General features: G+C 50.2%; 1 protein-coding gene across 2 annotated transcripts in view; it reads left to right on the forward strand.

Annotated features, from left to right (window-relative positions):
- The window catches only part of SCTR (secretin receptor), a 231348-nt gene that overhangs the window by 52836 nt on the left and 165627 nt on the right, over window positions 1–12885 (forward strand). For both annotated transcript variants that reach the window (XM_077273411.1, XM_077273410.1), the window contains 2 exons: window positions 2979–3086; window positions 3311–3417. In XM_077273411.1, the coding sequence (XP_077129526.1) occupies window positions 2990–3086; window positions 3311–3417 (204 nt within the window). In that variant the 5' untranslated portion in view covers window positions 2979–2989. The remainder of the gene's footprint in view (window positions 1–2978; window positions 3087–3310; window positions 3418–12885) is intronic.

The raw sequence follows: 12885 nt of genomic DNA on the forward strand, positions 1-12885 counted from the left end.
TCATAGGAGGACGATTCTACGTTGGGGACATTCCTCCCCAGATCTCTGGTCATGTGGGTATTAAGAAGACTCTGGATCTCATTTCTCGGTTCTATTGGTGGCCTTCTCTCCGTCAGGATGTGATCGATTTCACTGCCTCGTGTTCTTCTTGTGCTAAGATCAAAATTCCCAGACGTTTACCTTCGGGACTTCTACTCCCATTGCCGGTTCCATCATTCCCATGGCAACTTGTCGCTTTGGATTTTATCACGGATCTGCCTCGCTCCTCCGGGTATTCTACCATTCTGGTGGTAGTGGACCGCTTTTCAAAAATGGCGCACTTTGTTCCGCTGCTAGGACTGCCTTCTGCTCCCGAATTAGCTAATCTCTTTGTTCAGCACATCTTTCGACTTCACGGTTTTCCCCTACATATTGTATCTGGTCGCGGAGTTAAATTTACATCTCGATTCTGGAGGGCTTTGTGTGGTCTCTTGGAGGTAAAGTTAGACTTCTCCTCTGCATACCATCCGCAAACCACCGGCCAAGTAGAACGAGTAAATCAAGTGCTGTCTTCTTATCTGCGTCACATCACTAATGGTACCGTCTCACAGTGGCACTTTGGTCGCTACGACGGCACGATCCGTGACGTTCCAGCGATATACTTACGATCTCGCTGTGTCTGACACGCTACTGTGATCAGGGACCCCGCTGAGAATCGTACGTCGTAGCAGATCGTTTGAAACTTTCTTTCGTCGTCAGATCACCCGCTGTCATCGCTGGATCGTTGTGTGTGACGCCGATCCAGCGATGTGTTCACTTGTAACCAGGGTAAATATCGGGTTACTAAGCGCAGGGCTGCGCTTAGTAACCCGATATTTACCCTGGTTACCATTGTAAAAGTAAAAAAAAAAAACACTACATACTCACCTTCTGATGTCTGTCACGTCCCCCGGCGTCCACAGGGTTACGCGCTGCTGCCGAGAGCTTCCTGCACTGAATGTGTCAGCGCCGGCAATAAAGCAGAGCACAGCGGTGACGTCACCGCTGTGCTCTGCTTTACGGCCGGCGCTGACACAGTCAGTGCAGGAAGTTCTCGGCAGCAGCGCATAACCCTGTGGACGCCGGGGGACGTGACCGACATCAGAAGGTGAGTATGTAGTGTTTTATTTTTTAACTTTTACAATGGTAACCAGGGTAAATATCGGGTTACTAAGCCCGGCCCTGCACTTAGTAACCCGATGTTTACCCTGGTTACCCGGGTGCTGCAGGGGGACTTCGGCATCGTTGAAGACAGTTTCAACAATGCCGAAGTCGTTCCCCTGATCGTTGGTCGCTGGAGAGAGCTGTCTGTGTGACAGCTCCCCAGCGACCACACAACGACTTTCCAACGATCACGGCCAGGTCGTATCGCTGGTCGTGATCGTTGGTAAGTCTTTTAGTGTAACTGTACCTTAACTCTCATCAAGATAACTGGTCTGGACTTCTTCCGTGGGCTGAGTTCGCCTATAATAACCATCCTAACGAATCTTCTGGCAAATCTCCATTCTTTGTTGTTTTCGGCATGCATCCCAACATTCCTTTACCGATTTCTGTCTCTTCCGGAGTCCTGGCAGCTGATTCCGAGGTCTTAGAATTTTCCAGAGTCTGGCTTGAGACTAAAGAGGCACTTGGAAGAGCCAGTGAACGCATGAAAAGACATGCCGACAAGAGGCGCCTTGATGCTCCAACTTATTTTCCAGGCGAGAGGGTTTGGCTATCTTCTAAATATATCAGACTGAAGATACCTTCCTACAAGTTGGGTCCTCGTTACATTGGTCCTTTTGAAGTCCTCCGCCGCATCAACGATGTGTCCTACAAGCTGAGGTTGCCTGCTTTGCTCCGCATTCCCAACGCTTTCCACGTTTCTCTCCTAAAACCAGTCATTCTTAATCGTTTTCATCCTACTTCCGACTCTTCTCCTCTCCCGGTCAGTGCAGATAATATTTTTGAGGTAAAAGATATTTTAGCTTCTAAAAAGGTCAGGGACAAAACCTTCTTCTTAATTGATTGGAAAGGGTTTGGGCCCGAGGAGAGATCTTGGGAACCTCAGGAGAACATTAATGCACCTCATATTCTTAAGAGATTTTTGAGGGGTAGGGGAGGATCTAAGAGAGGGGGTAATGTTACATCTATACTCACCCCTGTCGGCGCTACGGTCACCGCTTCTTCCTCCTCTTCGGCCAGTGCTCCCGCGTCACTCCCGGCTCCTTCCTGGTCCGGGTCCCGGCGTGTGTCTCTGCGTGCGCGTCGGCGCGCCTCCCCTCTGCTGCCTGTCACGCGCCCGGTCTCCTCCCATCTCCTTAGGGACCGGGCGCGCGCACACTCCTCCACTTCATCACTTCTTCCCTGGCTACGACCTGACCCGGCAGCATTGCTGGGCCAATAGGAAGCAGCCACTTAGTATTTCAGGCCGCCCTTCCATCGTGAAGGCTCCTGATTGTTAAGTTAATCTTACCAGAGTTCCTCTGTGTTTTGGCTCTGCACTCAGGTCCATTGCTTACTCCGTCTAGTCCTAGTTTCCTGCCTTCCTGCCCTGTGTTCCGTTTCCCCTCATCCTAGGAGCTCCCTATCCTGCTGCTACCGTTTCCGTGGTTCTTCCCCACGTCTCCTTGTGTTCTCTCCCTCGTTATTTTCTATCTTCTCTTCTGGAGCCGATCCCTGGTCCTGGCATCCGTAGTACTAGTTACCTTCGAGCTTGCTCCCTAACTATCCCTGTATAGGGGTTGTCCAATCTGGTTCGCTCGCTCGAGGGAGGTTCGGTATTACGGTCCAGTGGGTCCACTCTTGTCTTTTTTCCCCCCTAGCGTAACAGCCCACTGCATGTGTCTGAAAAGCCATGGAACCTTCTAGGTGTATACTCAAAATATGGCATATTTATATTATCATGACAAGGTGTGAGTGCATTCGGCATGGACTTTACTTCCATATATTCTATCATGCTGACTTTGCTTGTTTTGCAGGCTGCGCCGGGATGTGGGATAACCTTAGTTGCTGGCCACCGACACTTGCTGGTCACACCATTTCTCTCCCATGTCCGGAGGTCCTGCAGCTCATTACAGGCATCAAAGGTGAGTGCAGCACATAGACGGCACTGGCCCATAAGTGGCACATACGTGTACAAAGGGTGAGCTGGACATCAATGCTCCCTCCTGAGGGGGTCCGGCCATGGAAGGTGACCTGGGGCTTCCTTTACCAGGTTCAATGATTTTGTAGAGGGGCTGATACTTGGCTGCGGTATATGTATGCGCTGCTGGCTGTCATTAGTGATTGCCCTGTATATTATGCTTTATAGCAGGCACTGTGAATCGGAACTGCACTGAGAGTGGCTGGTCTTCGACTTTCCCCCCCGTGGATGTAGCCTGTCAGTATAACATCAACGACACCGAGTACGAGGATGTGGTGAGTGCTGGGACCGTTCTGCATCGGCCTGAACTCGCGCTTTTTTCACCCCAGACACTTGAAGCTCTCAGATATTTCATGGTACAGATTAGGATGATTGTGGTAAATTTCTGCGCTGCTGAATCACGAGAATTCCAGAATTATTAGTACATGTGGCTTTATTATTCTACGCGTTTCAGAGTTCAAGACTCCTTCATCAGGAAACACCACAGGATGTTCTGTGCGTAGAATAATAAAGCCACATGTACTAATAATTCTGGAATTCTAGTGATTCAGCAGCGCAGAAATTTACCACAATTTTCCCAATCTGTATCTAACGACTGGTCCTTCCTGGACTCGTGGATCTGCTGCAGCGAATCCTTTCAATGCTTCAACTCGGCTACATCTGGAGAGTGCAATCTTAAGGATTAATCTTTTAACCTTCTCAGATAAGACACTATTTGCGCTCTTTTCTTCAACAGTTTTCATAAGATATTTCATGGTAAAATACGTAGATTTGTAACAGCGCAGACTATGGATTGTGGCGTTGTAGCTGGCGCCATCCCTTCCGGCCAGGAGACGTCTGCTGAGAAATCAGTACAAGGTCTCATGACTCCGATTCTTCATAATTAATGTGTAATATATTTCTGTAGTGGATGGTTAAACCACTACCAAGAGCAAGGACAAAGCTTCTAATACCAAAAAGGTCTGTCTGGTCAGCGCCTAAACTCTGCGTCTGGTGCTGTTAAGGCCATGGACGGAGATCTGCTGAAAGCCTCCAGCACCTTATTTCAAGAAGAAGATGCATGAGGTTCTGTAGAGCGACACAGGATCAGTTCTGAGCTGGACTGTCAGTATGGGATCCGATAATGTTCAGGTTGGATCTTATAAATTCTGCAGGAGCTTCTATAGCGAGAGCAAAGATCCTAGTGGAGAGGGGATGCCCTGCCCAGTACCATCGTGTAATGGGAATGGGGCAGAAAGAAATCCTGACTCGAGACGATTGCCATGTATAGAAAATTGAGTCAAAATCTAGACAAGACTTCTAGAAACCAGTACTTGCCTTCTCCGCATCATAGAAGAGGAGCGGTGGGGGCATCAGAGGAGAAGAGCCTTGGGGGCATCAGAGGAGAAGCGCCGTGGGGGCGTCTCAGGAGAGGAGCCTTGTGGGCGCCTCAGGAGAAGAGCCGTGGGGGCGTCTCAGGAGAAGAGCCGTGGAGGCGTCTCAGGAGAAGAGCCGTGGGGGCGTCTCAGGAGAAGAGCCGTGGGGGCGTCTCAGGAGAAGAGCCGTGGGGACGTCTCAGGAGAAGAGCCGTGGGGGCGTCTCAGGAGAAGAGCCGTGGGGGCGTCTCAGGAGAAGAGCCGTGGGGGCGTCTCAGGAGAAGAGCCGTGGGGGCGTCTCAGGAGAAGAGCCGTGGGGGCGTCTCAGGAGAAGAGCCGTGGGGGCGTCTCAGGAGAGGAGCCGTGGGGGTGTCTCAGGAGAGGAGCCGTGGGGGTGTCTCAGGAGAGGAGCCGTGGGGGTGTCTCAGGAGAGGAGCCGTGGGGGTGTCTCAGGAGAGGAGCCATGGGGGCGTCTCAGGAGAGGAGCCGTGGGGGTGCCTCAAGAGAAGAGCCGTGGGGGTGCTTCAGGAGAAGAGCCGTGTGGGCGTCTCAGTAGAGGAGCTGTGTGGGTGTTAGAGTGTAACGCTAGCACCGAGACTGGTTGGCGCGGGCGCCTGGGGGTGTGGCCCCACTGGACCACAGACCGAACTTCCCTGGAAGGGGCGTAACTAAGTAGCTTCCTAGGTGTTAACTGGAGCCTCTGATGGTGAGGACAGACTTGTGCAATAGGAAGCTACCAGGTACCACTCCAGGGTGGAGTCGGACTGTGGATGCTGATCCCACCGGGGACAAGACACAGGCAGGCAGGCACGGTTGTGGCACTGGCTGACAGACGGGTTTGGCAGAGGCCCAGACTGGCGGACTGGCTTGACGGAGATACAGGCAGACAGGCGGGCACGGCTGGCACTGGCAGACAGGACTGATACTCTGGTAGGAACTGGTATTCAGATGGTTGTATGGAAACAGGTAAGAACCTGTTCAGACTGGAGAACATAAAGAAACAGGTAGAGACCCGTACGGCAAGTGCAGAATAAAGGTAGAGCAAGAGTGGAAGCAAAGCAGAATCACAGGAGGCGGAGTAAGAGCAGGAGGTGGAGCTAAGAGCAGAGAAGGAGAAGGCAGAGCTATGAGCAGAGGAGAAGGCAGAGCAAAGAGTAGAGAAGGAGAAGGCAGAGCAGAGAGTAGAGAAGGAGAAGGCAGAGCTATGAGCAGAGAAGAAGGCAGAGCAGAGAGTAGAGAAGGAGAAGGCAGAGCAGAGAGTAGAGAAGGAGAAGGCAGAGCCAAGGACGGAGCCGCTGGAGGCGGAGCCAAGAGCGGAGATGCTGGAGGCGGAGCCAAGAGCAGAGATGCTGGAGGCGGAGCCAAGAGCGGAGACGCTGGAGGCGGAGCCAAGAGCGGAGACGCTGGAGGCGGAGCCAAGAGCGGAGACGCTGGAGGCGGAACCAAGAGCGGGAACCGCAGGAGGTAACGCCAAGAGCAAAAGAGTTCAGAACCACAGGTTGTGGCGAGGAAAGCTGAGAAGCACAGAACCACAGGTTGTGGCAGAACAGAGCAGAGAGATGCAGAACCACTGATAGTGGCAAGCAGAGCAGAGAGATAAGGCGGAGGTACACACAGCAGAGTGGGAAATGACAAATGACAAAGAAGGAACAGGAAGGGACATAGACCAGAGTTCAGACAGGAACGGACACGGATACACAAACAGAACACAGATGAAGGCCTGCAGTATTGCAGCCCTCTGAGACAGGAAACAGACACGACCTGGCAGCTCAGTAGCAAATGCTAACTGAGGGGAATAGTTTGCTCAGGCATCCTCCAATGGGTGAGGATGCCTTAAGTATCAGAGGCCTCTAGGCTATTGGCCAGGAACACCCCAGGGAGGTGCACACAGTCTCAATAAGAATCCGGAGTTGCTGGCGCCGCCCCCCTATGCACACAACCAGGAAGTGTACACAGAGCAAGGGCCATGACGCACATGGCATGGAGCCGGCAGCAGACAGATGGCACTGGGTGAGTGAGTTGATGTGACAGGCAGGTGGGGAACAGAAGGCCATGCAGTGATGCCAGCAGGGTTGTTACATAGAGGAGAAGAGCCGTGGCGGCGTCTCAGGAGAAGAACCATGCAGGCGTCTCAGGAGAAGAGCCGTGGGGGCGTCTCAGGAGAAGAGCCGTGGGAGCGTCTCAGGAGAAGATCCCTGTGGGCTTCTCAGGAGAAGATCCGTGTGGGCGTCTCAGGAGAAGAGCCGTGTGGGCGTCTCAGGAGAAGAGCCGTGGGGGCGTCTCAGGAGAGGAGCTATGGGGGTGTCTCAGGAGAGGAGCTGTGGGGGCATTTCAGGAGAGGAGCCGTGGGGGCGTCTCAGGAGAGGAGTCGTGGGGGCGTCTCAGGAGAACAGACGTGGGGGCGTCTCAGGAGAGGAGTTATGTGGGTGTCAGAGGAGAAGAGCCGTGGGTGTTGTGAATTTGGATTCTGGGCTCCCCCGGTGGCCGCTTGTGGAATTGGACTTGTCATCCTCTTTCCTGTTTCACCTGGTTCCATCAGTAGTGGGTGTCGCTATTTAAGCTCATTTCTCTGGTGGTTTCTTGCCGGTCAACAATGTTATCTGATGCCTCTCAGTGCTTGTTCCTGCTTCTAGACAACTACTAGATAAGTTGGACTTTTGTCCATGTTTTGTTTTGCCTATTTGTTCCAGTTCACAGCTGAAGTTTTGTTACTGTGTCTGGAAAGCTCTCGTTGATCAGGGATTGCTACTCTGGCGTTATGAGTTAATGCCAGAGTTTAAGGTAATCTCTGGATGGTGTTTTGTTAGTGTTTTTCTGCTGACCATGAAAGTATACTATCTGTCTTCTGCTATCTAGTAAGCGGACCTCAAATTTGCTAAGACTATTTTCCTGCTGCGTTTGTTGTTTCATCTGAACTCACCGTCATTATATGTGGGGGGCTACTGTCTTCTTTGGAATATTTCTCTAGAGGTGAGCCAGGTCTTATATTTCCCTCTGCTAGCTATTTAGGTCTTAGGCCAGAGCTGGGCATCTAGCGATAAATAGGAAATGCTACCTGGCTATTTCTAGTTGCGCGGCAGGCTTAGTTCATGGTCAGTATAGTTCCATCTTCCGAGAGCTTGTCCCTCTATAGGCTTGCTATGATCTCTGCCTGCAGAGATCATGACAGTTTGACCGGCCAATAAAGTGTTAAAGACCCAGGTTGAGAAAGGAGAGTTATAAGAAGTCTGCTGGAATTTTTTTTTTTTTTTTTTTTTTTCCTTCAGTCTGCCTTGCTGCAGTCTTTTTTCTCTCTCTCCTCCTAATCTCTGTATGCTCTGTGTGCACCTGACAATAATGGATCTCCAGAGTGTAACTGCGGGTTTGAATAATCTCATCACGAAAGTACAAAATTTACAAGATTTTGTGGTACATGCTCCGGTATCTGAGCCGAGAATTCCTTTGCCGGAGTTCTTTACAGGGAATAGAGCTAGCTTCCAGAATTTCCGAAATAATTGTAAGCTTTATTTGTCCCTGAAGTCTCGTTCAGCTGGAGACCCTGCTCAGCAGGTTAGGATTGTGATTTCCTTGCTCAGGGGTGACCCTCAAGATTGGGCCTTCTCATTGCCAGCAGGGGATCCTGCGTTACGCGATGTGGATGCGTTTTTTCTGGCCTTGGGCTTGCTTTATGAGGAACCTCATTTGGAACTTCAGGCAGAAAAAACTTTGATGGCACTATCTCAGGGGCAAGACGAAGCTGAGGTTTTCTGCCAAAAATTCCGTAAATGGTCTGTGCTTACTCAGTGGAATGAGTGCGCCTTGGCGGCAACTTTCAGAGAAGGTCTCTCTGATGCCGTTAAGGATGTTATGGTGGGGTTCCCTTTGCCTGCAGGTCTGAATGAGTCCATGACAATGGCTATTCAGATTGATAGGCGTCTGCGGGAGCGCAAACCGGTGCACCATCTGGCGGTGTCTATGGAAAAGACGCCAGAAAGTATGCAGTGTGATAGAATTCTGTCCAGGAGCGAGCGACAGAATTTTAGACGGAAGAATGGATTGTGTTTCTATTGTGGGGATTCTACTCATGTTATATCAGCATGCTCTAGGCGTACAAAGAAGCTTGATAAGTCTGTTTCCATTGGCACCATTCAGTCTAAGTTTATTTTGTCTGTAACCCTGATTTGCTCTTTGTCATCCATTGCCACGGACGCCTATGTTGACTCTGGCGCCGCTCTGAGTCTTATGGATTGGTCCTTTGCCAATCGTTGTGGTTTTGATTTAGAGCCTTTGGAGACTCTTATTCCTCTGAAGGGGATTGACTCCACCCCATTGGCTAATAATAAACCACAATACTGGACACAAGTAACCATGCGTATCAATCCGGATCACCAGGAGATTATTCGTTTCCTGGTGCTGTATAATTTACATGACGATTTGGTACTGGGATTGCCATGGTTGCAGTCTCACAACCCAGTCTTGGACTGGAGAGCAATGTCTGTGTTGAGCTGGGGATGTAAGGGTATTCATGGGGACGTACCTTTGGTTTCTATTTCGTCGTCCATTCCCTCTGAAGTCCCTGAGTTCCTCTCTGATTATCAAGACGTCTGTGACGAACCCAAGCTTGGGTCGTTACCTCCGCACCGTGAGTGCGATTGTGCCATAGATTTGATACCGGGTTGTAAATATCCAAAGGGTCGTTTGTTTAATTTGTCTGTGCCGGAACATGCTGCTATGCGGGAATATATAAAGGAGTCTTTGGAAAAGGGACATATTCGTCCATCTTCTTCTCCCTTGGGAGCTGGGTTTTTCTTTGTCTCAAAAAAAGACGGCTCTTTGAGACCATGTATTGATTATCGGCTTCTGAATAAGATCACTGTTAAGTATCAATACCCATTGCCATTGCTTACTGATTTGTTTGCTCGTATAGAGGGTGCTAAGTGGTTCTCTAAAATTGATCTTCGTGGGGCGTATAATTTGGTGCGGATCAGGCAGGGGGATGAGTGGAAGACCGCATTTAATACGCCCGAGGGCCACTTTGAGTATTTGGTCATGCCTTTTGGTCTTTCTAATGCCCCTTCAGTTTTCCAGTCTTTTATGCATGATATTTTCCGCGATTTTCTGGATAAATTTATGATAATATATCTGGATGATATTCTGATTTTTTCTGATGACTGGGACTCTCATGTCCAGCAGGTCAGGAGAGTTTTTCAGGTTCTGCGGTCTAATTCTTTATGTGTGAAGGGGTCTAAGTGCGTTTTTGGGGTCCAGAAAATTTCCTTTTTGGGGTATATTTTTTCTCCCTCTTCCATTGAGATGGATCCCGTCAAGGTGCAAGCTATTTGTGACTGGACTCAGCCCTCCTCTCTTAAGGGTCTTCAGAGATTTTTGGGCTTTGCCAACTTTTACCGCCGATTTATTGCTGGTTTTTCGGATGTCGTTAAACCACTGACTGATTTGACCAGACAAGGCGCTGATGTTGCTAATTGGTCCCCTCATGCTGTAGAGGCCTTTCAGGAGCTTAAGCGCCGTTTTGCCTCTGCCCCTGTGTTGCGTCAGCCTGATGTGAATCTGCCTTTTCAGGTTGAGGTTGACGCTTCGGAGATCGGAGCTGGGGCAGTGTTGTCGCAGAAAGGTTCCGACTGCTCCGTCATTAGGCCTTGTGCCTTCTTTTCTCGCAAATTTTCGCCCGCAGAGCGGAATTATGATGTTGGGAATCGGGAGCTTTTGGCCATGAAGTGGGCGTTTGAGGAGTGGCGCCATTGGCTCGAGGGGGCTAGGCATCAGGTGGTGGTATTGACTGACCACAAAAATTTGATTTATCTTGAGACTGCCAGACGCCTGAATCCTAGACAGGCGCGCTGGTCTTTATTTTTTTCTCGCTTTAATTTTGTGGTGTCATACCTACCGGGTTCTAAGAATGTTAAGGCAGATGCCCTTTCTAGGAGTTTTGACCCGGACTCTCCTGGTAATTCTGAACCCACAGGTATCCTTAGGGAGGGAGTAATTTTGTCGGCCGTTTCTCCTGATCTGCGGCGGTCCTTGCAAGAGTTTCAGGCGGATAGACCGGATCGTTGTCCGCCTGATAGACTGTTTGTTCCGGATGATTGGACCAGCAGAGTCATCTCTGAGGTACATTCTTCTGCATTGGCAGGTCATCCCGGAATTTTTGGTACCAGGGATTTGGTGGCAAGATCCTTCTGGTGGCCTTCCCTGTCACGAGATGTGCGAGTCTTTGTGCAGTCATGTGACGTTTGTGCTCGGGCCAAGTCTTGTAGTTCTCGGGCTAGCGGACTGCTGTTGCCCTTGCCTATTCCTAAGAGGCCTTGGACACACATCTCGATGGATTTTATTTCAGATCTGCCTGTTTCCCAGAAGATGTCTGTCATCTGGGTGGTCTGTGACCGTTTCTCTAAAATGGTCCATTTGGTTCCTCTGCCCAAGTTGCCTTCTTCTTCTGAGTTGGTTCCTCTGTTTTTTCAGAATGTTGTCCGATTGCACGGTATTCCTGAGAATATTGTTTCTGACAGAGGTACCCAATTTGTGTCTAGATTTTGGCGGGCATTCTGTGCTAGGATGGGCATAGATTTGTCTTTTTCATCTGCTTTTCACCCTCAGACTAATGGCCAGACCGAGCGGACTAATCAGACCCTTGAGACATATCTGAGGTGTTTTGTCTCTGCTGACCAGGATGATTGGGTTGCTTTTTTGCCATTGGCAGAGTTCGCCCTCAATAATCGGGCCAGTTCTTCCACCTTGGTGTCCCCGTTTTTCTGTAATTCGGGGTTTCACCCTCGATTTTCCTCCGGTCAGGTGGAATCCTCGGATTGTCCTGGAGTGGATGCGGTGGTGGAGAGATTGCATCACATCTGGGGGCAGGTTATGGACAATTTGAAGTTGTCCCAGGAGAAGACTCAGCGTTTTGCCAACCGTCATCGTCGTGTTGGTTCTCGGCTTTGTGTTGGAGATTTAGTGTGGTTGTCTTCTCGTTTTGTCCCTATGAGGGTCTCTTCTCCTAAGTTTAAACCTCGGTTCATCGGCCCTTATAGAATATTGGAGATTCTTAATCCTGTTTCTTTCCGTTTGGACCTCCCTGCGTCCTTTTCCATTCATAACGTTTTTCATCGGTCGTTATTGCGCAGGTATGAGGTACCTGTTGTACCTTCAGTTGAGCCTCCTGCTCCGGTGTTGGTTGAGGGTGAGTTGGAGTACGTTGTGGAGAAAATTTTGGACTCTCGTGTTTCCAGACGGAAACTCCAGTATCTGGTCAACTGGAAGGGTTACGGCCAGGAGGATAATTCTTGGGTCAATGCATCTGATGTTCATGCTTCTGATCTTGTTCGTGCCTTCCATAGGGCTCATCCTGGTCGCCCTGGTGGATCTGGTGAGGGTTCGGTGCCCCCTCCTTGAGGGGGGGGTACTGTTGTGAATTTGGATTCTGGGCTCCCCCGGTGGCCGCTTGTGGAATTGGACTTGTCATCCTCTTTCCTGTTTCACCTGGTTCCATCAGTAGTGGGTGTCGCTATTTAAGCTCATTTCTCTGGTGGTTTCTTGCCGGTCAACAATGTTATCTGATGCCTCTCAGTGCTTGTTCCTGCTTCTAGACAACTACTAGATAAGTTGGACTTTTGTCCATGTTTTGTTTTGCCTATTTGTTCCAGTTCACAGCTGAAGTTTTGTTACTGTGTCTGGAAAGCTCTCGTTGATCAGGGATTGCTACTCTGGCGTTATGAGTTAATGCCAGAGTTTAAGGTAATCTCTGGATGGTGTTTTGTTAGTGTTTTTCTGCTGACCATGAAAGTATACTATCTGTCTTCTGCTATCTAGTAAGCGGACCTCAAATTTGCTAAGACTATTTTCCTGCTGCGTTTGTTGTTTCATCTGAACTCACCGTCATTATATGTGGGGGGCTACTGTCTTCTTTGGAATATTTCTCTAGAGGTGAGCCAGGTCTTATATTTCCCTCTGCTAGCTATTTAGGTCTTAGGCCAGAGCTGGGCATCTAGCGATAAATAGGAAATGCTACCTGGCTATTTCTAGTTGCGCGGCAGGCTTAGTTCATGGTCAGTATAGTTCCATCTTCCGAGAGCTTGTCCCTCTATAGGCTTGCTATGATCTCTGCCTGCAGAGATCATGACACGTGGGGGCGTCTCCGGAGAAGAACCATGCAGGTGTCAGTGAAGAAGAGCCATGGAGGCGTCTCAGGAGAAGAGCCGTGGGGGCGTCTCAAGAGAGGAGCCATGGGGGCGTCTCAGGAGAAGAGCCGTGGGGGCGTCTCAGGAGAGGAGCTCAGCGGGCATCAGGAGGGGAGCCGTGCGGGCGTCAGTAGAGAAGAGTCGTGGGGGCATCTCAGAAGAAGAGTCGAGTAGGTGGTGAGCCTTGCAGGGGGTCTCAGGAGGGGGGCCGTGTGGG

Source organism: Ranitomeya variabilis, chromosome 7 (assembly GCF_051348905.1).
Source record: "Ranitomeya variabilis isolate aRanVar5 chromosome 7, aRanVar5.hap1, whole genome shotgun sequence".
Lineage (NCBI taxonomy): Eukaryota > Metazoa > Chordata > Amphibia > Anura > Dendrobatidae > Ranitomeya > Ranitomeya variabilis.